This window comes from Mya arenaria, chromosome 5, assembly GCF_026914265.1.
Source record: "Mya arenaria isolate MELC-2E11 chromosome 5, ASM2691426v1".
NCBI classification, from domain to species: Eukaryota; Metazoa; Mollusca; class Bivalvia; order Myida; family Myidae; genus Mya; species Mya arenaria.
Window position 1 is genome coordinate 60,960,952 of NC_069126.1, and position 24,468 is coordinate 60,985,419.

The window sequence follows — 24,468 nt, forward strand, 5'->3', positions numbered from 1 at the left end:
AGCTTTCAATGAGGTGGTATAAAAATCGAAAAATAAACTATCCCATTTTAAGCAATTCTGTCATTTGTTTTGTACATACGCATGATTTTTTGTAAGTTGTATGCATCTCTATTCAGTTATAAGTCATTTATCTTGTATGTTATCCATGATTATTTCCAAACCGGATTATATAGAAACGGACTATGGTTGTTTGATTTCGAGAATTGTAAACTTTAAGTACAAATATCTCAAGTAATTTGCATGGATTTTGCGAAACGCGAAAACAAATCCCGTAACAGTAAATTAGCTCTCTTTCATAGATGAAAGAGATAACTAGGTATAACTGGACAAAGAATATTGTGTGAATCTTATCATGAGCTGTCGAACAACTCTATATGTCATTCATCGCAGGTCTCGCTGCATTTTGGGTACAAAATTACTCCTTTGGCGAATGTCAATCAACTGGTTAGGGAAAAGCTCCCCCTTTGGATTAAAACAAATGTTTAAGTCACATTTGGGGATGTGACGGGGACAAGCCATAATGCAGCCATTATAGGGCGCGGGCAGACCTTTATATACTCAATAACAACAACAACAACAACGTATCTTATCATAATTTTATTAAATGGCAAAGTACGTAAAGCCCTCTAAAAAGGCAACAAATTTATATACATATCATATACACTTTAGATAATTTGCTTATTGTTTAAAACCTTCTTTAAGTGAAATAGTCTTTGATGTCCCAAAAGTCATATTTAATTTTAAGAGAGTTCGGTACGAGATACTTTTGGGAAGCTGGGGCCTTGATAAATAACAGTCAGAAGTCTGAGTTCAGACTCAACTGGCAAACCTGCAAATCTTGATTTCATTGTAACTTTCTTTCTTGTTGAGTTTTGATGATACATTTTATTATTATTCGAAATTGTACAATTCTTAACATTTTTTTTGTAAAACGAATGGAATAAAGATGATTCTTTGTAATTTAATAGAACTGATTTTCTGAGTCTGAGCCTAGACTTAGACTGGGGCCATGATTACGAACAGTCTCAAGTCCAAGTCTAGACTCAGACTCAGATAAGCACTGTTATAAAGGAACAAAAAATCATATTTATTCCATTTCTTTTACAAAATTTATGTAAACAATAGTGCAACATTCAAACATAAAATATGTCAGCAAATTTTATCATCAATGTTCTAATAGAAGGAAAATTACAATGAAATGAAGTTTTGCCATAATGAGTCTTGAGTCTCAACTCAGACTTGAGACTGTTCGTAATCACTGCCCCGACTAATTGAAACGAACGCCCCATAAATTATCACACCGTAAGCGGACCATGAACGTACCCCTATTTTGATTCAAGCGGAATAACCTATGCTGTCCCAAAAGTCACATTTATTTTTAAGATAATTTTGTATGGAGGCACTCTTCGGTGTCTGAAATTGTAACATCGTGGAATTGCTATCATATGTAGGCCAAGATATGTTGATCTTGTGCGGACCGCTATTTGGATCCGAGGTGTAAGCAAAGTTCGTCCAGTAAGCTATCAACTCGTCAGAAAGCCTCTCCTCGTCAGCACTAAAATCAAACCCCGATCTGTCGGCGGAATGGAACACATAGGCTATTTCTTCTCCATGGCAAACATGACCCTCACAATAGCTGAACTTTCCCCATCCTGGGAAGGAGAAGGCGTGGTTGAAAACATATCTGTGAACTGTTTGTCCATGTTTTAGGAAGTTTCTACTCATGTTTCGCGTTGCACACGTGAAAATGAAATCTGTTCCAAGACTGAAATAAAGAACAACAAAATGTCCTATCATTTTTATCACATGACAACGCTTGCTTCAAATAAAATACAATTTTCACTTAGTTTCTTATATTGTACTAGTGTAACATAGGTTGACCATGAAGTCATTTCGCCCTACTAAAGCGTCAAAAGAAAAACTGAATAATTCTTCATCTGGGCAACGGATGTGTCACGTGATAACAATAATCTGACACGAGATGCCGTTTAATACAGAACAATTATGAAACTCGTCACTGTAAAAGGTTCGCTTCATAAGCCTTTCTTACACTCGTATAGTAATGATTTGATGAAGTAATTCATAACTCATATATCATCAGTATCTTTTTCAAATGAGATCCCGATGAATGAACATACTTGCACCATTTGCAAATTGGTGCAAGAATTTACAAATTCTTATTTCATCATAAATAAATGAGTTCATAAACAAGTGGGCATATCTTGATCATATCAATAATTTCAGGGTTTGCAATTAGACTCCGAGCTTTTAGAAAACGGTTCACATGTAATAAGCCATAAATTTACGCTACCTCGTAAGTATGTCCCTATTGTCCCCATCAGCGCTTGGAGGATACTGCTGTAACATCTCACCAAGATGACTAGGATATGTTGCAAACAGAACTGCTATGTACTCTGGCAAAGTTAAAGGTTTTCCCCAAGCTTCATAGACGAATATTCTCGCCTCTTCCGAAAGAGTTCCGATCATTGTCGGAACCTGCCGAAGTTTGTTTCCGTAAATCGCCGTGATTATCTCAAATGGGACAACATCGCCATCTACAAAGGGTCCAAGAGGTTCGAAGAAATCGAGTACCTTCAGTGACGTTGGTTTGGTGCGTGAATCATGCTGAGCTTCTGCGAGTTCGTCCGTTGACTTTGACCTCAAGCAGGACATATAGTCATCGCCGGCGTCTGTACAGTTAAGTAGCCCAATAACTGTGCTAGCGAGATACGTCGCTTCTGTCTTTGTTTTAAAGGGAATGTCAAACGGGGCGCTCTCTATGATGACGTTTCGGAACAGGTCTTTAGAGTCCTTCGCCATTAAGTGAACTGGAATTGACTGCCCGCCAGCACTCTGACCAAACAGCGTCACCTGAAAGTAACAAGTAAACAATTGTATGTAACTATTATGGTATGTTTCTTTACTCAATCATGGCTTGGATCTCCACACACTGAAAACAAATTCATAGAAACAAATTTGTTTCGTGACAGCATGGTTAAGCTAACAAGCATGTCTGTGACAAAATTTAATTTGACGTCCTTTTATAAATCAGAAATGCTGTTCACGAAAATAAATCAAGCATTTTTTCAAGTGATCCATTTGGCACCGCACCCCGAGTCCAATATTAGATGTCATTCCTCTGAGGACTCAATATTCCAATAAAACAATGAAAACTACAGAGACAGACCCAGTAGTCAAACTTTCAAAAACAAACTCTGTTTAGAGGCACAAGAAGACAATGAACTGTACACTAAAACGAATAAACGTATACAAAGCACACACACAAATACAAACACCACATCACAAACGGACCAAACAAACGTCAAAATAGCTTTACCAATAAACGATGGGATTGTTGCCTTGACAGGGTCAATGAAATACGGGTTAACCGAAACACGGGTTCACTGGAAATTGAAACTTGTTCATATGGTTATAACCTCATACTTGTCCCATCTTTTATCAATTGTTACACAACTAAGACTATAAACCTCATCATGTGCATCCGCAGGGTGCAACTGTTTTACAAGTATTGCGGTTGTCCGGGAAGCGCAGTGGTTAGCGTACTTGCTTCTCACCTAGACCACCCGGGTTCGATTCCCGGTTTTGGCGCAAAAGAGAGTGATTAATGTAGTAATAATTTTATTCACAGTCGTTGTAAAATATTGGGAGACTTTGCAAGTATTGCGAGACTTTGCTTGGGGGACTTTCAGATGTGTGCTCAGGACCCATGGTTCACTGTGGTTTAAGACAAAACAAATCAGAAACGAAAAAACAATCGAAATTCAAGGTAAACAGGGTGAGGAATCAGGTGCCGTAAAGATGTTCTTACATAGGTCACCATAAGTCACAATCGATGTAAACAAACAAGAAAGTGAAATTAACTTCTGAATAACTTTATTGACAGGAAAGATGTCAAAATATTGCCGAGCCTATAAAATACTTTTTTCCTGCTGCTATTCGTGTGAAATATTTTAGTTTGTTTTTTCTTGTATTTTAATGATGCAATACTTGGCCAAAATTTCAGCGTTGCATCGTTCCACAACCTTCCGTCAAGCTGAAATTTTGGCCAAAGATTTCATTATTAAAGAAATAAACAGGAAAAAAATGTTTGTTTCAGTGAACAATCGCAATGTGTTTCACAAAGAAAGCAAAGCCACAGCCCTCTTGAGAACAGACCCCGAAATACATCTATGTATTTCCAGCACCACTATAAAGACTAAGCAGCCATATTTGAGTTAATGCAGATAATGTAAAAGCGAAATACAGAGGTATACATCAATATCTTTAACATATATATACCTTGAAATTTTACCATGTAAAATATGCATTACCCTATATGATATTGCATGAGATGGAAGGATTCTCTTTGATATGCCATAGTTTATTGGTGTAGTTGGCCCAATCATAACAAAAACAACATCATAACTTTGTACTTCTGACTTAAAACTTAGGAACTATGTACATCGTTTCATTTTGTGGGAATGTACGCTTTGTGCTATTAAAATACTTTATATTGCAATCGATACTTATACAATAAGTCATATTGGGGTAGATATGCTAAATGATCACGCAATAAACAACACAAGTTTGTACTTCAGACTAAAAACACAGGAACAACGACCACCTGTGCATGTTGTGGGAATGTTTGATGCGTGATATTTAAAGCACTTTTTTGGCAATTGATACTTATATAATATATACAATAGGCTATATTGGGGTAGAGGTGCTAGATGATCACGCAATAAACAACACAAATTTGTGCTTCTGACTCAAAACACAGGAACAATGACCACTGTCGCATGTTGTGGGAATGTATGGTGCGTGATATTAAAATTTTTAAGTTATTTCTAATGCAATTGATACTAATATAATATATACCATAAGTTATATTAGGGAAGATTTACTAAATTTATGATAAGGCAATAATCAACATCAGATTGTGATTCTGACTCAAAACACAGGAACAATTACCACAGTTGCATGTTGTGGGAATGTGACTTTGTTGAAGATGAGACCAACAGACAATAAACAAGATACGAAATAATTTTGGAAAACGGCAAAAATATTTAAAACTACACTCGAACCCCGTTGGCTCGAACTCGCTTGGCTCGAATTCCTCGTTGGCTCGAACTTGATGTAAAAGGCCGCTTTCTTTCCGAACCGCTTGGCTCGAAATTTCCGAAGCGCGAGGTATTTTCGTCGGTCCCGTGGAGTTCGATGGTATAGTATAGTAGAAAGTAAATATCCCATAAAACAGTTCAATAATTGGAACAAAATTTGCGCGAGTTTTTATTTTACATTTCAAACTGCGGTTGAATGCAATATTTTAGGAAAATTAAAAAATAGTGTCAAAAGTGTCAAAATGTAAAACAATGCAAGTGTCAAACTTCTAAAAATGGAATACTTCTTTCAAAATCAGATTGCTATATTTAAACAAAAATGGTATTCAAAGCTCTTAACAAATTAAGAATGTGTCAGGATAAAGTGGATGGCATGTTAATATAATGAGACTATTAGATAGGTATCTGCATATGACACTAACCTCTGCGAATACCGTAGGAATAACACAGTCACCCTTTAAGTTTATAAATACCAAACAATGATTTCTTTCATAACATTTGCAGTCTTTAACAGTTGAATCATTTTATCTGTGTCAGTATGCCCCAAATAAAACAAATAATTTATAGATTAACTTGCAGAAAAAATTAAAATGCAAAACTCTAACCACAAAACAGTATGCAATATTATCTCAGGCAAGAGCACATCACATTGAAACTATACAAAGAAACAGCTATAACCCAATTACTTGTAAAATGTTAGAAATTTAAGACTGATGATATCAATGCAAAGGAGTTTTTATTATTTATTTATTTTTTAATCTTTGTATCCTAATCTTTCATTGAAAACTCATATATTGATGTAGCTAATCGGATGTCACGGTCAGTATATTATTGTAAGAAGACTATTAATGCTTTCTTTTTATGTCCTTAATATAAGGATATACAAACGCAATACTTATTTTATTGGTATTCTAATAGACTAGTATATAATAAGAATGGTACAGCTTATTAAACATGATCAATCTGAAGATACGCAAACTAGCTTAGTGTGTACAACTGTTTAACTAACGGGGAAGTAATCATGTTTTGATAAATATACTATGCAAGTATTGATTAATTACCGTTACACAACTCATGTTTTGTCCACGTTGTATGTTACATATTTTGTGTTGAATTGGGATGTAATTACTTAAAATAACTGTTGACTTGAATTGATTTGACTTCAAATGTTCCTGTTTTCAATGACTTGTACAATCAAAATTAAAGGTAGCAATAATGAAAAGACAATGCTCCAAACGATAGAGGTCTAGCATCAACAGCGCACAGCAATAACAAACAAACAAACGAACCAACCCAGGGCCAAACCCTGTAGCATATTCATTCACACCACATTAGCGTAATCACACCTGACCATTACACCGCTAAGAGAGGGTAGGTAAGCATACAAGGAAGGCGTTAATAAAGCATCTATATTTCACTCATCCTATTTCACAACCCGGCCGTATGTTAAGGATCTTCACCTCAGGATTGTGGCTTGTTTTTCTTCTTCTTCTTCTTTGTAACCCATTGTTGCGAGTGCATAAACAACGAAAAGAATTGAAACTGTCAAAGCCGCCTGTTTTCATATTTGTCCTTTCGGTGAAAGATTCGTCGTATAGAAATATAGAGGTTGTGAAACTATATGTGTATGGGAACGTGTACTTTAGTTTTTTTTAAACTACGTCATTTATTTATGTGTACAATGTACACGTATAGAATGACCTGCACGAGGCAACGAGCAACGCAAGTGTCAGGGAGCCCAAAAGTTTTAAACTCAATTGCACATGCACGTGAATGTACACGTTCATGTGCCTGTCCACGGCGTGTTTCGTAACTTCACTATGAACAATTTGTGCCAAAACCAATTCATGTATAATATTATGTTGTTAAGCACATAATGTCAAAAACTGGTAATGCTTGTCCAATAAACTGAAGACCCTTCGAGAAAACATACAAGCCATTCAAGGAATAGCGGCTTTTATCTCGATTTATGGCACATTATAGACAACAAACACAGTCCACTCAGATCTTAAAATACCGTAGGAGGTACCGGGCACTGCTTCATATAACCAATTCTGCAACAACAACTGAGGGTTTTACCTACTTGTATGTATATTTAACCACTGGTATAACTTTTCATTTAGAAAACAACAACAACATATTTTTCTGAACTATAATAAGGTTGTGTATTAACAATGTTGCTCCTACCGTTGTCATGAATGGACACAGTTACTGTCGTTATATAAAAAGAAAAAGATCTACAAGTGTGCTGAACATGTTTGTTTTTTGAACCCGAGTTTAACATCTGTCGTTTACAATACGATAAACAAGTCAACAAAATAGCTCAGTTTGTAGCGCTTCTAGCTCATGTTTCATGGGGTAAGTGGTTCCACTCCTGCGCTCTTCACATAATTCTTGTACAGGTTAATTAATATTGTGCAATAGAATATTGTATCATTTCCTTCTCTCGTGTAATTATATGAGATGAAATGCATTTTTTGATAATGGTGTTGTATGCCATTCTTTGTGTATGTGTACATTTGTGATATATTAACATGTAAATGATGATAAGCTGTATATGCTTAATTCTTAATAAAATTATGTTATGTTATGTAATGTTATGTTAAACGTTAATATATGGAATCCTATTGTATTTTTTCGAGCTCTTTCAAGAGTTGGTCCAATGAAAAGAGAGAGGTGCTAAACTTCATCACCCCATTTACATTCCAATAAGGTTTCATGACTCTAGGGAATATAGTTTTAGAGTTTTGAGCGACAAGTCCAGAAATGCCTCACCTAAATAACATTTTACGAAGGTTTTTTGACTCTATGTGACATAGATTTGAGGTTTTAAGCGACACAAGTTCGCATAATACTTACGGACGGATTGTCTTACGGAATGACAAGGGTAAATCTATATAAGCCCCCCCCCCCCTTGAGATCCCTGTGCCCATGTGTTTTTCAATGAATGATCGGAAACAGATTTCAGCTCAAAGTCACCACGATCTTTATATTTTACCAACTGACCTCAGAATTAGTAGGGAGAATTAACTCGTCATGACCAGCCTTCCTACCTAGTTTGAGGTTCCTGGGTCCGGATTATCATCAATTGTTGATCGAAAACGGTTTTTCAGCTCAATGTCACCACGACCATGGTTCACTGATCTCAAAATCAATAGGGTTCATCTACTTTGTATTTTGTGGACCCCCTATATAACCAAATTAATGTACTTATCAAACTCCTAAAGTTGTATTCAGATATCGGTTACATGTGTGTCATAGGCTTTACAGTAATTCCGGTTGGAATATAACGTATGTTTTTTGCGTTACAATATGAATATATATTATTGCTCTGTTTCAAGTTGTCAGAAATTGTATTGCTCCGGTAAATCTCGGTATTTATTCTTTTTTCAAACAAAATTAAAAAGATCATATATATTATTTGTTTTAAATTCTTCCGGAATGCATGCAGCGCGTGAAATGTAATTAGGTTGTCTTGTTCAGGTCATCAGCGGTTACATGCAAAAGGAGTAGGGGTTTTCCTTAGTTTGGATCGGAGAAATCATGTGATAAAGATAATATAGCACGTCAAATGTGAAAGGTGTAACGGTTTTTCCAAATGTTTTGATTGGAGAAAGCATGTGATAAGGATTATCTGACACGCCATATAATACACAATTGTATTCAAATCATTCAGGAACAATGACGTTGTTAAAGCATTGTGTTCATTTCAGTAAATAGATGGAGTTGTCAGGAATAAGACAGTAACATGGGTGGATCCAGGAATTAACGTTATAGGGGGCGTAACTTATGATCACAACCGTTCGACATTCGCCCAATTCCTTATAAGCAAACTTTAAATGGTTGGAAATGATGGCGGGAGAATTTTAACAATTTCTAGTACAAAATGGTGCATTGCGAGCGTATTTTATTACTTTTTTGTCCGATATCGACATTAAACGTAAGCTTGGACGTTTTTAAGGGGGCGCGTGCCGGATGCCCCCTCCCGCCTCTTAATCTGCTAGTGGCTATACAATATAAACTACAGGAAGCCCTACTTCAGTAACAGTTTCTGTTACATCAAGATCAAACACCAATCTAAACAAAAACATTAAACAAAACACTTACTTAAAACATTCCCTTTAATATACACACACACTGGTTCTTACCATGGTCGGGTCACCACCAAAATACTTGATATTCTGCTGTACCCACTGCAATGCCAATCTCTGGTCCCGAATTCCGTAGTTACCCTCAGCATCCCCAGGCTTGGATCCAGTGTACAAGAACCCGAACACGCCTGAAAATGGGAATAAATTAGTTTACAAGAACCCGAACATGCCTGTAAATGGGAATAAATTAGTTAACAAGAATCCGAACATGCCTGTAAATGGGAATAAATTAGTTTACAAGAACCCGAACATACCTGTAAATGGGAATAAATTAGTTAACAAGAACCCGAACATGCCTGTAAATGGGAATAAATTAGTTAACAAGAACCCGAACATGCCTGTAAATGGGAATAAATTAGTTAACAAGAACCCGAACATACCTGTAAATGGGAATAAATTAGTTTACAAGAACCCGAACATGCCTGTAAATGGGAATAAATTAGTTTACAAGAACCCGAACATGCCTGTAAATGGGAATAAATTAGTTTACAAGAACCCGAACATGCCTGTAAATGGGAATAAATTAGTTTACAAGAACCCGAACATGCCTGTAAATGGGAATAAATTAGTTTACAAGAACCCGAACATGCCTGTAAATGGGAATAAATTAGTTTACAAGAACCCGAACATGCCTGTAAATGGGAATAAATTAGTTTACAAGAACCCGAACATGCCTGTAAATGGGAATAAATTAGTTAACAAGAACCCAAACATGCCTGTAAATGGGAATAAATTAGTTAACAAGAACCCGAACATGCCTGTAAATGGGAATAAATTAGTTTACAAGAACCCGAACATACCTGTAAATGGGAATAAATTAGTTTACAAGAACCCGAACATGCCTGTAAATGGGAATAAATTAGTTAACAAGAACCCGAACATGCCTGTAAATGGGAATAAATTAGTTAACAAGAACCCGAACATGCCTGTAAATGGGAATAAATTAGTTAACAAGAACCCGAACATGCCTGTAAATGGGAATAAATTAGTTAACAAGAACCCGAACATGCCTGTAAATGGGAATAAATTAGTTAACAAGAACCCGAACATGCCTGTAAATGGGAATAAATTAGTTAACAAGAACCCGAACATACCTGTAAATGGGAATAAATTAGTTTACAAGAACCCGAACATACCTGTAAATGGGAATAAATTAGTTTACAAGAACCCGAACATGCCTGTAAATGGGAATAAATTAGTTTACAAGAACCCGAACATGCCTGTAAATGGGAATAAATTAGTTTACAAGAACCCGAACATGCCTGAAAACGGGAATAAATTAGTTTACAAGAACCCGAACATGCCTGTAAACGGGAATAAATTAGTTTACAAGAACCCGAACATGCCTGTAAATGGGAATAAATTAGTTTACAAGAACCCGAACATGCCTGTAAATGGGAATAAATTAGTTTACAAGAACCCGAACATGCCTGTAAATGGGAATAAATTAGTTTACAAACCCGAACATGCCTGTAAATTAGTTTACAAGAACCCGAACACGCCCGAAAATGGGGGAAAAAACAGTATTCAAGAAATCGAACATTGGTGTAAAAGAAACCGAACACGCCTGAAAATGGGAATAAATTAGTTAACAAGAACCCGAACATGCCTGTAAATGGGAATAAATTAGTTTACAAGAACCCGAAAACGCCTGAAAATGGGAATAAATTAGTTAACAAGAATCCGAACATGCCTGTATATGGGAATAAATTAGTTTACAAGAACCCGAACATGCCTGAAAACGGGGGAAAAAACAGTGTTCAAGAAATCGAACATTAGTGTACAAGAACCCGAACACGCCTGAAAATGGAAAAAAACAGTATTCAAGAAATCAAACATTAGTGTAAAAGAAACCGAAACGCCTGAAATTGGGAATAAATTAGTTTACAAGAACCCGAACACGCCTGAAAATGGGGGGGGGGGTATTAAAAAAAACGAACACGCCTGATAATGGAAAAATAACAGTATTCAAGAAATCGAACATTACTGTTCAAGAAACAGAACAAGCCTGAAGATTTGAAAAATTCGGTGTTCAAGAAGCCGAACACACCTGAAGATGGGCATATAAATATCAGTGTTCATTCAAGAACCCAAACCCAAAATTATCAGTGTTCAAAAAAAAACGAACACGCCTGAAGATGGGAATAATCAGTGTTCAAGAAACCGAACACACCTGAAAATGTGAATAATCAGTGTTCAAGATACCGAACACACCTGAAGATGGGAATATAATTATCAGTGTTCAAAAAAGCCGGACACACCTGAAGATTGGAATATAACTATCAGTGTAAAAAAAAACGAACACTCCTAAAGATGGGAATAATCAGTGTTCAAGATACCGAACACACCTGAAGATGGGAATAATCATTGTTCAAGAAACCGAACACACCTAAAGATGGGAATAATCAGTGTTCAAGAAACCGAACACGCTTGAAGATGGGAATAATCAGTGCTCAAGTAGCCGAAAATTCCTGAAGATGGGAATAATCAGTGTTCAAGAAACCGAACACGCCTGAAGATGGGAATAATCCGTGTTAAAAAAACCGAACACGCCTGAAGATGGGAATCATCAGTGTTCAAGATAACGAACACACCTGAAGATTTGAATAATCAGTGTTCAAGATACCGAACACACCTGAAGATGGGAATAATCAGTGTTCAAGATACCGAACACACCTGAAGATGGGAATAATCAGTGTTCAAGAAAAACGAACACGCCTGAAGATGGGAATAATCAGTGCTCAAGAAACCGCACATGCCTGAAGATGGAAATATAATTATCAGTGTTCAAGAAAAACGAACACGCGTGAAGATGGGAATAATTAGTGTTCAAGATACCGAACACACCTGAAGATGGGAACATAATTATCAGTGTAAAAAAACGAACACTCCTAAAGATCGGAATAATCAGTGTTCAAGATACCGAACATACCTGAAGATGGGAATAATCAGTGTTCAAGAAACCGAACACGCTTGAAGATGGGAATAATCAGTGCTTAAGTAGCCGAAAATTCCTGAAGATGGGAATAATCAGTGTTCAAGAAACCGAACACGCCTGAAGATGGGAATATAATTATCAGTGTTCAAAAAAATCGAACTCGCGTGAAGATGGGAATAATCAGTGTTCAAGAAACCGAACACGCCTGAAGATGGGCATATAATTTCAGATGTTCAGAACACGCTTGAAAATGGGTATAAATCAGTGTACAACCTGAAAATGATAAAAAAGCAGTGTTCAAGAAACATTATAAACACGCCTGAAAATTGGAATATATCAGTATATATTATTAGTGTAAAAGGAAACGAACACACCTGAAAATAGGGAATAAATCTGTGTACAAGAAACCAAACACTTGAAACATGCCATGGAAATATTCAATTTTACAAAATAAGGCCACGATTTTATCAGTGTTATAAACAAGAAGCAGGACGTTCCTGAAAAAACTTTTTATCTCGATTTTCGAAAAAAAAGGCAACCAATTCTTCTGAATTATTGCGGTAAGCGTATATATCAGAAAATAATAAGGTTATTTCAGTTAAATTTTTAACATATCTTAGAAACATAAAGAAAAGAAAATGGTGCATAAACATGTCTATGTTTTGTTTATCGATAATTTGTTTGTAAGTTTGTTGTTAAAACGGGATCACCGTCGCTTGTGGTGTATTTTTTTTTGGATCGAAAACTGTTATGAAGTTTCCCAGACGTATGTTACCCATCATAAATTTATTCAACTTCAAAACATGTTTCGAATGTAAAACATGTTTATGTGTAGCTGGTATGTATGGTCATTGTCCTCTAAATATCGGGTCCGGGCCGGGCCGAAAGTCTTAAAAATGACATTGACTATCCTTACATATTTTTTCTCTTATATGCACCTCTTATATATAAATCAGTGTGCAGTGAATGCTTAGGTAAATTGCCTTGCCTCTTATTATCGCTTCTGGGCAGTGTCTAAACACCTTAAAGGTAATAACCGATTACTGACCTATGGATAATCCCACCACTGTGGATCTGAAATGTTGCCTCACCTCTGTTGACAATATCCGAACCCTGGCATCACGTATTAAATATAATATAAATTATCCCCATAGACTGTAAATATGTCCATTCGGATCAGCTCGGTCATTCCCCATCGAAAACAACCTCGGGTGTATACCCGTACATAAGTACATGTAGAAGCAGTTCGTAAAATTTTAAATAATATTATTAATTAACTGCAGTCTTTTAACGTGTGTTTTGTATGACTTAGTTCAAACTGATTGCCAGTTAAGTATATTATTGCATTATTGAATGGGATTCCTAAGAATAAAGTCCTTAAGTTTGACTGTTAAATTGAAATCACAACGCGATCTATTAGCAGCGTACTAAAATGTAAAGAATTTTGACATTGTAAACCTTCCATATTTATATGTAACCTGGAGAGACTTGTTTCATGCACGTTTAATGTATCCATATCTTACATTTTACACCACCTACCGCCATTTAGTGTTTGATCCGTTTAAACAGCACAGTGACTAGAAACGGCCCCGATATTCTAGTTGTAGTGATTGCTCGTCGAGTACAGAAGGCCCCTGGTTGATCCCCGAAAGTTACATACCGAATTACGTTAATACATGGTACCAGTAACATGTTTGCCTAACTCCCGGCATTACAGGATAGTACCGCGAAAAACTCAGTACCGTTTAAAATTCAAATACCGATGCTTTACATCGATAGAACCTATGTGTATATTCGATAACATCTCGACATTGGGTATTGCAACCGGATCACATTGGACCCTTCTCATTTAAGTCGTTGAGACACATGGCAGGGTCAAGCCAATGCAGCCAGTGGACGAAGGCAGACCTTTATAAACAAAAACGAAATGGTTAGAACACTCGCTTCTAAACAAGGTGTTCCGGTTTCGATTGCCGGCCTGTGCGTATGTCAGTTTGGCCGGTAGTCTCTAAGCTGAACTTATTGGTGTTTCTCCGGGCGCTCCGGTTTCCCCACAACATAATTGCGTAAGTGTCGCGCAACATCGTGGCAGCGAATGTGATTTAGCAAATTGGTATAACCTTCGTCAAAATCATCGTAAGATGAATAAACTTACCAAGTCTATAGTCGAACGTTACAAGGACAACCTTCCCTTTCTTCACAAAGTCGTGGCCTTGGAAAATGGGACTGCTGGCGCTCAGGTGGACAAAGTTTCCTCCATGAATATAAACCATTACAGGCAGTGATGTGTTGATGCTAGGTGTCCAGATGTTGAGATAAAGGCAGTCCTCTGAGGTCTGTACACGAAGATATTTTGATCATTAGTTTATGTCAGAAAGGTCCGTAGCCATTTGAAAACCGGTTAAATGTTCGGTTTGGACAGAATTATTAAACTTTTCATGCCATAAATATGAATATAAATGCAACTGCATTTCTATATTCAGAGCTGCACCTCTATCTCATAAATACAACAGCACAAAATACTTAGTGGTGTATCTCTAATTCCAGAGGTGCACCTCTTCATGTAGGTTAACCTTTAAATTAAGCATACGTATACCTATATTTTAAGGGCAGGAGGATACACGTATTACGCATCTGCAAAAGTTAGGATTTTGAGTCTGGCGGCGAAAAGTTAAAAAAGGGTAGTGTTTTTAGAACCTGTTTCCGTCTGGTCAGAAGTATAAAATATATATATTTCCAAAACTTCATGACGGGCATTCGATTCTAACAACAGATACAGACCCGGCCGTTAGCCTTACCGGGACCTCAAATGACACAAGCATCAAATAAATATGCAGATCAACAATAGATGTACAAAACTATACAACAGATCTAGGTTATCGGCATGTACACCAAGTACAAGTAATTGCAATGACAGTAAAGGTAAAATAGTTAATGGTTTCATTATTTTACGTGGCAGTAACGAACATGTATCATAGACTTTTAAGATCTTTCAGAGCGACGAACTTATGAAACGATTTAAAGACTGCTATGTATATGGGATTGAGATAAAAAAGAGCCTTTGCACCTTCATCATTAGTCATTAGCGACTTTCTATAAATGTTATATGTGGATTTCTTGGAGAGGGGCTTATTTTTTTCTCTTTTTATCTATTGGTTACTTTATTCCATTTTAACACGGATGGTGCTATTTTTAATTCAGCTTGTTGCTTTGGTAAATAAGGCTCGTGTGTGGTAATCAAAAATAGTCCTATGCCCAAGCATGTCGCTCAAGTAGGGTCAATGTATTGAGTCGTTTTATATCTATAAAGAACATAACAAGAACGCCAAAAGAGATGCATACGTGCGTTAGTTTCTAAATTTATATTAGTTATTGAATGTTGTTTTGATCCAGATAGAAGAGCAATGATTTTCAGCTCCAAAAGCGTATTATTAAAAAATAACACGGTTAAAATTGGCATTTACCTTAGACCATTGAAGTGGACATGAGATTGACCATCTACTCTGAGCCCATGATAGTTAAAGCTACAGTCGAACCCCTTTAGTTCGAGCAGGCTTGGCTATTTCTCGTTCGTTCGAACTGGATGTAAAAGACCGTTATCTTTATACTGAATATAAGCATTCCCGCTTGGCTCGAACATTTCGAGGCTCGAGGTATTTTCGCCGGTCCCTGGCTGATCGAGCCAACGAGGTTCAACTGTATTGACTTTTTAACAGTTATCAATTCATATTTAATCCTAGCTGGGTGCTTTACCGAATGTCTATCAGTTATCCGATAGTTTTACCCATTTTTGTTTGTTTCTTTGTATTTCACATTATTGAGCAAATGTGTTGATACTAAAATATACATCGAATATATCCGTCGTATTTCTGTACTTTGATGACGTATTTTGATGACGTAAACGTAGGTTCTTGCTAGATTGTTATGTTTACATACTTCTACATTGTATGCAATTCGTTTCATTAGTAGTAAACACCTAGTGTAAATTGGATATTAAAGTATGTATAAAAAGTTCGATTTGAATAGGATAAGCTCATATGGTTAAATTATTAAAACCATTTGCGTCCGATACTGTAAAAAGGCATACAAAGATGGCATTAAATGAATTAAAACAATGTCAGAAGTATTCTGATCGAAAACGTTTCATTTGAACGTGTAATGTGAAAAAATGTAAGATAGCAAGCCATTTAAAACAACTATTTTCTTAAAAACGTTTGATACAAGTCGTGCTTAGTTTCTTACAAATTCTAAACGCAGAAAGCATTAGATGAAATCCAAGATACTCGCATGTTCAGTGCGTACAGTGCTTTGATTTTAGAATATAAAACTTAATAATATTAAAACTGAGTTTTTGAAGTTAACTTCGACACTACAAGTATTACCTTGTTGGGACATACAAATGCGGGGTTTGTATCAAAACATCCATGCTGTGGACATCCGGGTTGAAGCGCAGTCGCATTGTACACTGCCGGTGACCAGGGGGTGCTAGGCTGTGGTCGCTGCCACCTGTAATGAATACTTTACACATTAACAAAACGAATCCAACGAATGAAGCCAATACAGAACTTTGAACCGCACATTCCATTATTGGTGATAATATCCTTAGTGCTTTATTATCAGAAATATTTAAAAAATATTACACACCATTGAGGGACATATGACTTTATAAGGACCGGTCAGTCAGCCGCATCGAGCACCTTCGTTGGTTGACGAGGTTCGACTATATTGAGGTCCATTCACCTTCGTTGTTTGGCCGGTCCTTAATATGCCATATGGCCCGAAGTGGTGTGTAAATATTTCTTATATTTTACCTAACATATTATATTTCCATTATTTTTTTTAAAGCTCATGTTATTTTTGTTTTGTTGAACAAAGCTAATAATGTTTGTTTGCGACAATATTTCGCCGCTGTGAAAAGAGCAAGCCGCACTTACCAGTTGTATGACGTCAGCGGTCCATATTACATTTTCGGCGAGGTCCAGACCGGCCAAAAATATGATATGGACCAGGGACGTCATAAAACTGGATTTTTATGAAAATACAGTGATATACGGACCGATACAGTTTATATATACAAAGAAGGGACACTTATGCAAAGATGGTCATTTATGTAAGGTATAATATAAGAAATATTTACGCACCACCATATGGCATTATAAGGACCGGCCAGTCAGCTCCCGAAGGTGAATGGACCTCGGCTAACGTATCGGTCCATATACACTTTCGGCGGCTGACTGGCCGGTCCTTATAATGTCATATGACCCTCAGTGGTGTGTAATATTTCTTAATAATCGTCCCAGTCAACTCGAAAAAGTGTCAGAGTGGTTCGGTCTTGGTATCCTCCAGGCACTAACGCATTTTGCTGAGGGGCCATTCTTGCTGTCATTCGTCGCAGGTCTTGCGGCATTTTTGGTACATAATTACTCCTTTGGCGAATTGTTTATTTAATGGTGGGGGTAAAATTTCCCATTTGGCTTCAAAATTGTGTTCAAGTCACACTTGGGGGTATGACGGAGTCAAGCCACAATGCAGTCATTATAGGGCGCGGGCGGACCTTTATAAACTCAAAATCAACAAGACATTTTATTTCAGTCGACCTTTCTAGTATTGATCTTGGCCCTGAAAGATCTTTAAGAGACCTTAAAAATGGGAAAGTATCAAGAACCTAAATCCAGAAGATACCTTAGTCATTTTCTTAGTCTCAATCTGAGCTGATTTTACCTTATAACATCATAAAATGAATCATATATAGCTTTACTCTTTTTAAACGCGCTTAACCTCGAAAAACGTTGGTCAATATAACAAAGAAAACTTTTTTTTACAGCTAAACTGTAATTGAGTACAACATTGATTTTTTAGCAATTACGGAAGTAATTTTTTTGCTGTAGATTTTTTTTTTAAATTGACAAAACGTTTTTTATCAAAACATCCTGAAACATGGGAAAATAGTAAATTCATACCAAGGTCTGTTTGAGAAAAGACAATTGAGATTGGATTGTTATTATGACCTGATTATGTGAGATAAATACTTGACCATTGTGATATGATATGATTTACATGTATTATATTATAAAATGACGAATATCTGTATGAAATATCATTGTTAACAAAGAGGCCAGGGAAAAGGAGCAATCAAAATCAAATATTTACATCCGTACTTGATTTTCTGAACGATAAAAAATGAGTTTATTTTGCATGAGCCGATCGACCTTTCCTGACCTTTGTAGGCGGAGTTTCGCAACAAAGCAACGCTCTGATTGGTCGCTGGTGAATCAATGCGCGTAGTGATCTTACTATGATCTACTTTATTGCTAAATATAGCAGGGCACATGTTCTGTAGAATGACGGCTTGTTTACATGTTTCTTTTGATGTTTTACAAATAATTTAAATTAAAGACATTATTTTCTAGAAATATCATTTGGAAAATGCTTTATTTTGCATTTGATAACAAAAGAACACGCATTGAACAAATAATAAAAACAAATCAAAATTGACACGGTTCTTACTACGATTCGTCTGCAACAACTGTCAAAACAAACATGGCTGATGATTCTGAGTTCGGCGATTTCTTTCTAGGACAAATGCATGATACATTATCGGATTCAGACAATGATTATCTTTCTACGATAGAGTTAGGCGATATCTTCGTCTACATTTTAAATACATGAAATGATTGAAGACTGCTCAAGTGTCATGTATGTTCGTGAGTTCGAACAAACTTCTTAATATTCAATTCGAGAAGACTAGCACGACACAACACTTCAATATCTTTGCGAAAGTTAAAAGACAGAAAAAAATGAAATTATGACGCTATAATTACTCTGAACTGGTAGTTATCAATTAAATCACCATGACCACATTGTTTATGCCCTCTCACATGGGTCATGCATATGTAAAGCATGAGTTAAAATGTATCGAAAGTTCTCTTAATTAAAATGAACATATTTCAACAAAAATCATCATTACCTCCACATATTTAACAGAAACTATTAAATGATTAAAAAAAATTGATTCTTTATTTCTTTCTGCAAATTACTTATTATATTTATTATGCGGAGGATAAAAAGAACGACACCAAGGGCGACAAGTGCTCTTACCATTTACATTCGCTCTTCACGTTTTGTTCCCCTTTGTTGTAATTAAAGGCTTATTTTCAAACACTATTAGGTCGAGAAAAAAATTGCCAAATAAGAAGGGAAAATGAAAATATAGCGCGGTTTATGCATATGCAAAATCGCGGCCGAGCGTTCATACTGCATGAACGCACAAAAAATAAGAATCAAGCCTTAAAAACTCCGTTCGTATTAATGTTTACTTTTTAGAGATGTGTTTACTACCCTATCATTCGGAACTCCTCGGCCATTTTCTATTAAAAATAACCTCGGATGCATATGGACAGTTTACAATGGCAGAAAGCTGTACACTTCAACTACGCTGCAAGTAGATCGCGTAGTAATTTCAATTTAGCAGTTAAACTTATTGACTTAAGTCTAGGGAAACTTAATCATGTTTTCAATAAACACTTCGACTGGAATTTGATTTAAACTTAGATATACGATTGCAAGATAAATGATACATTTAATTAATAATATGATTCAATTATTTACGAAGTACATCTATTGATGTACCGTCAAACATTCGAGGTTGCTTGCGATAGAAAATTCCGAATGATACCTTATGGGTGCATTCTCGTTCACCACATTCGAAATTCCTCGGCCATTTTTTTTCTAAAACAACCTCGGATGTATTTGGACGGTGTACATACTTAAAAAGAGGTACGTTTAAGTCCGCTGCAAGTAGATCGCGTAGTAATTTTATTTAGCAGTTAAACTTTAAGACTTAACTCTTGGGAATCTTAATTATGTTTGCAATAATACACTTCACTGGCAATTAATTTAAACTAAGATCAATAAATACAACTCTAAAACATTTAATTAATGATATAATTCAAAAAAATACGAACTACTTCAATTGATGTACACATGGGATACATCAGAGGTTGTTTTAGAAAAAAAATGGCCGGGGAGTTCCGAATGCGTTCAACAGAGTGATGATGCTACGCTTACCGTATATTTATCATTATCAAACCTCTGGTGAATGAGAATGTATGAGTGGGGCATCCTCAAAAAAAATAGTACGTTAAATTTTTCGATTAATTATCCTTAGTCGTTATGAGACAGTTACTTGAAACAAATAGTCAATCTGAAATATTTTTAAAACTAGGCTTTTTTTATTTTTCAAACTAGTATCTTCGATTTATGAGTTTTCCCTTTGTATTGAAATATGGAGGTTAAAGTATTCTCCTCTACAAAAAAAAAAAATCCAAATTGAATAAAAAGGTTTCTGCAGAAACATAATGTGGTCGTTTACCTCTTTTTCTTCATTATACAAACAAACTTAAAACAATATGGATGTAATGTTGTTGTTTTATTGACAATGTCAAATCACCTCTTAACTAAGTATCATTATGATTTGAGGGCTGCTCAAGAAGTCCGTAGACTTCGTATTTTCAGTATACAATTCTTGCTTGTCTTTTTGCACTCTTATGTGCAAGACTTGTTTTGTAAATTTATGCAATTGTTTTTTTTACATGCAGAATATTGTTATTGTTCAAGCTGCTAGGGTATGTATCATACACTGGATGGGTTATTTCAGGGCAAAAGGTCGACTAGGACTTTTTTTCTAATATAACTGTGTGAATTTGAAGATGACAAACTGCGGTTGTGTCAGCTTACAGTTTGTCATCGTTAAATTTACAACTCCATGTTGTGTAAGCTTATTTTTACTCGCACTCGGGCCTTGCCCATTCGGCGAGTGCTCCCTTAAGAGTGTTAGTCATTTTACGTATGAGGTCATCCGTGGTCTAGTGGTAACACACCTGACTGTCAATACAGGGGTCGCAGGTTCGATTCCCCACCACACCACTTAGAAGAATGCTAATCGTCTTCTGGAGGGACGTTAAATGGGGGTCCCTGTTTACACTTGTGCACGTTAAATAACCAGGATAGCTCTAATTTTAAATGACAATCAATCTTATCGGAGCACTCGATGAAAGGGCCTTGTCCACACCCAACGCTTGATGCAAATGGAAAAGGAACCAAATGCTGGAAACAACGAGTTTATCTGTCATTATTCCATATGCCAAGAAACAGAACTTTCCAGAACCACAACATATTGAAGCACTAATATCTGTTTCAAAGAAGATTAAAGCTGCACTCTCACAGATTGGCCATTTTAACAACTTTTTTATTTTTTGTCTTGGAAAGAGCAAATTTTTGCGTAAATATCTGCAAACCAATGATATAAGATTGCTGACAAAAAATCAGATCGTAGATTTTAATATTTCCGTTCGAAAATTAATGTTTTATAGCTTAAACCGTTACTAACGGTTTAAGAAAAATGCATAAAACATCAATTTTTGAACTTAAATATAAAAATATGCGATCTGATTTTTTGTCAGCAGTCTAATATAACTGGTTTACATGCTTTTTCACAAAAATTGGCTCGTTCCAAGACAAAAAATAAAAAAAAGTTGTCAAAACGTTCAATCTGTGAGAGTGCAGCTTTAAGAGAGGAGCAAAATGTTTTAAAAAATAAAAATAAATATTGCAGACTTCATTTCAATTGTATTAAAGCGGGACAATATAGAGATACACTTGGTGTAAAAAATAATCGCATTGATTTAATGCATTATCATGTTTAAGTCATTTGACTTTCACGATAAAAATGTGTGTACAGATAAAAAAGATATAAGCCTTTATACATGGGGTTTTCAATTGATATAGCTATGAGTCCTATAGGTTTTTTGATATCCTATAATGATGATCAAGATACAGCCCGGACAAATTTAGTCCGGACGAACGGACGCACTTACGCATACACACACGCACGCGTGCATTCACGCACATACACAGAACCGCCATTGTGATAACTATGTCTCACTCACCGGATAGCAGGCTCAACAATACATTTCCTACTGAATCACATGTAAAATACAAGGCATATGTGATTAGTTTACCTTAAACTATCCACTGGTGGTTTTGCATACGGCACTCCCAAAAAAGCGTTGACGTCATCTGAAACCGTTCCTCTCACGCGCCCATTTGTCGTCTGCACAACTACATATTCATCTGCCGTTGTGGTTCGCAAAACAAAACTCACACAACAACAAAACAAAAACCTCATTATTGTCGTTTAGTGGCTATTCTATTGTTGATTGTTGATTTGCATTCACATAAGTATGTATGGTCTACATGTTGATATACTATCTGTTTACATTGACAGATAAACAGATATCGAGTAGATATGATACAATTTGATTTGTATGTCATAAGATAACCCTGAGTTTATTTTGATTTTACATTTGACCTATTATGAGCACATGAGGTAAAATCGTCTTCTAGTTTTTATACCAATTAAAAGAAGCAATAACAACAATACCTGCAGACTTTTCTGTTAACCTTCTATTAGTTTTATCGCACACTTTACCAACTATGCGTTAATCTGTTGACCATATCCTGCCATTTAAATCATCAGTTACTGTATCAAAAGAAGCATTATTAATTGGGATGTTTACGAGTTTTACAACGACGAAAATTTCTAGTAGCTTCTGTCTAGTATGTTACCGTTTTTTTATACGAATTTATTTTGTAACGGTGAACTCACAGGCCGATTGATACAATGCAGCACACCAACTATTCTATTTCAAAGATTTCCCTATATACATCTGTAGGAATCTTGTGTACCCCAGGTCGTGGGCAGTTTTGTCCCCAGGGGCATAATTTACACAAACTTGGTGGGGGACCACTGTATGATGCCACATACAAAATTTCAAGGGTATAGGCCTAGCGGTTTCAGACAAGGAGATTTTCAAAGTGTGTTCTTCAATTAGTCAATAGGAAACTTGAGACTCCCAGGCAGGGCCAGTTTTGACCTCAAAGGCACGACTTGAACAAACTCGTTAGTGGACCACTTTATGATGATACATACGAACCATCAAGGGTCTGTGCCTAGAAGTTTTATACAAATATTTAATTAATGTCCTATATAAGTCTATAAGAAACTTGTGAACACTAGAGCGTGGCCAGTTTTGACCCCAGTGGCATAATTTGAACAAACTGGGTTGAAGACCACTGTATGGTAACATACTATCAAGGGGGTAGGCTTAATGGTTTCAGACAAGATTTTCTTATTTACGCCTGTAGGAAACTTGTGGTCCCAGACAGGGCCAGTTTTGACCCCAGGGGCATTTTAACATACAGTGATAGTTGGTCAAGGTCTACTATTAATCATAATGCTACATACAAAATATCAAGGGTCTGGGCCTAGCAGTTTCATAAAGGAATATTCCTCTATATAAGTATGTAAGAAACTTGTAACCCACAGTCTTAAACCCAAAGGCATACTTTGAACAAGCTTGGTAGAGGACCACTAGACAATGAAACACACCAAATAAACTGTCTCATGTTTTTGTGAAAAAGATTTGTTGATTTTCTTTCTGTTGCAACTTGAAAGGGCAGCCAGTTATCAGCATGTAATTCATTAATTTGAACAGTTGTCAAAAGGGCTCCAACCAAGGAACATCCCAATGAAGTTTCATCTAAATTGGCCAGGCTATATGAGGGGAGATTTCGTTCGAAGCAATTGTTGACAGACTCCGGACACTGGCTGGTGTGATGGGAAAAGCTCACACTGAACACTACATTGCTGTATTTTCAATATTGGGTAAACTAATTAATTATTAACTGCCTCTTAAATTGAATGGCTATGTGATCCATATACACTGAGAGGAACTATTTCATAACATGAGTACAGCTTTTACCCTCGAGCGTGACGAAATTAGCATATATAAATGAAATACTCCCAACTTTCTTATTTGTGGCAGATCCGTGGTCTAGTGGTAACACACTTGACTATCAATCCAGGGGTTTCAGGTTTCAATATTCCTCTTCACATCACAAAAAAAACTAATTGTCTTCCGGGAGAGACGTTAAATGGGGGTACCGTGTGACAGTGCTTTACACTGTGTATTAAAGAACCTGGGTAGCTCTAACCAGGGTAACATTCTGCATTTACGCTATGCTCCAAAAAAAACTAAAATGACTAACAATATATGAAGCACTCACCGAATGGGTAAGGCCCGAGTGCGAGTATAAATAAGCTTACACACCACCACCACTTTGGTGCTTAATCGGTCAATATTTGATGTTATTGTGTACAGCATTTAAGGTAGAATGTCATGAACAATGAAGAACAAAG

At 36.2% G+C, this 24,468-nt stretch overlaps 1 protein-coding gene across 1 annotated transcript; it reads right to left on the reverse strand.

Moving 5' to 3' along the window:
* Nucleotides 1–584: 584 nt before the first annotated feature.
* On the reverse strand, nt 585–22,580 carry LOC128233997 (cAMP-regulated D2 protein-like). The gene is made up of 6 exons (XM_052947913.1): nt 22,229–22,580; nt 16,592–16,715; nt 14,365–14,545; nt 9,269–9,399; nt 2,312–2,871; nt 585–1,765 (listed from the first exon to the last, which is right to left on the reverse strand). The coding sequence occupies exons 1-6, from the start codon at nt 22,393–22,395 to the stop codon at nt 1,336–1,338; spliced, it is 1,593 nt and encodes a 530-aa protein (XP_052803873.1). The 5' UTR covers nt 22,396–22,580; the 3' UTR covers nt 585–1,335.
* Nucleotides 22,581–24,468: the final 1,888 nt, after the last annotated feature.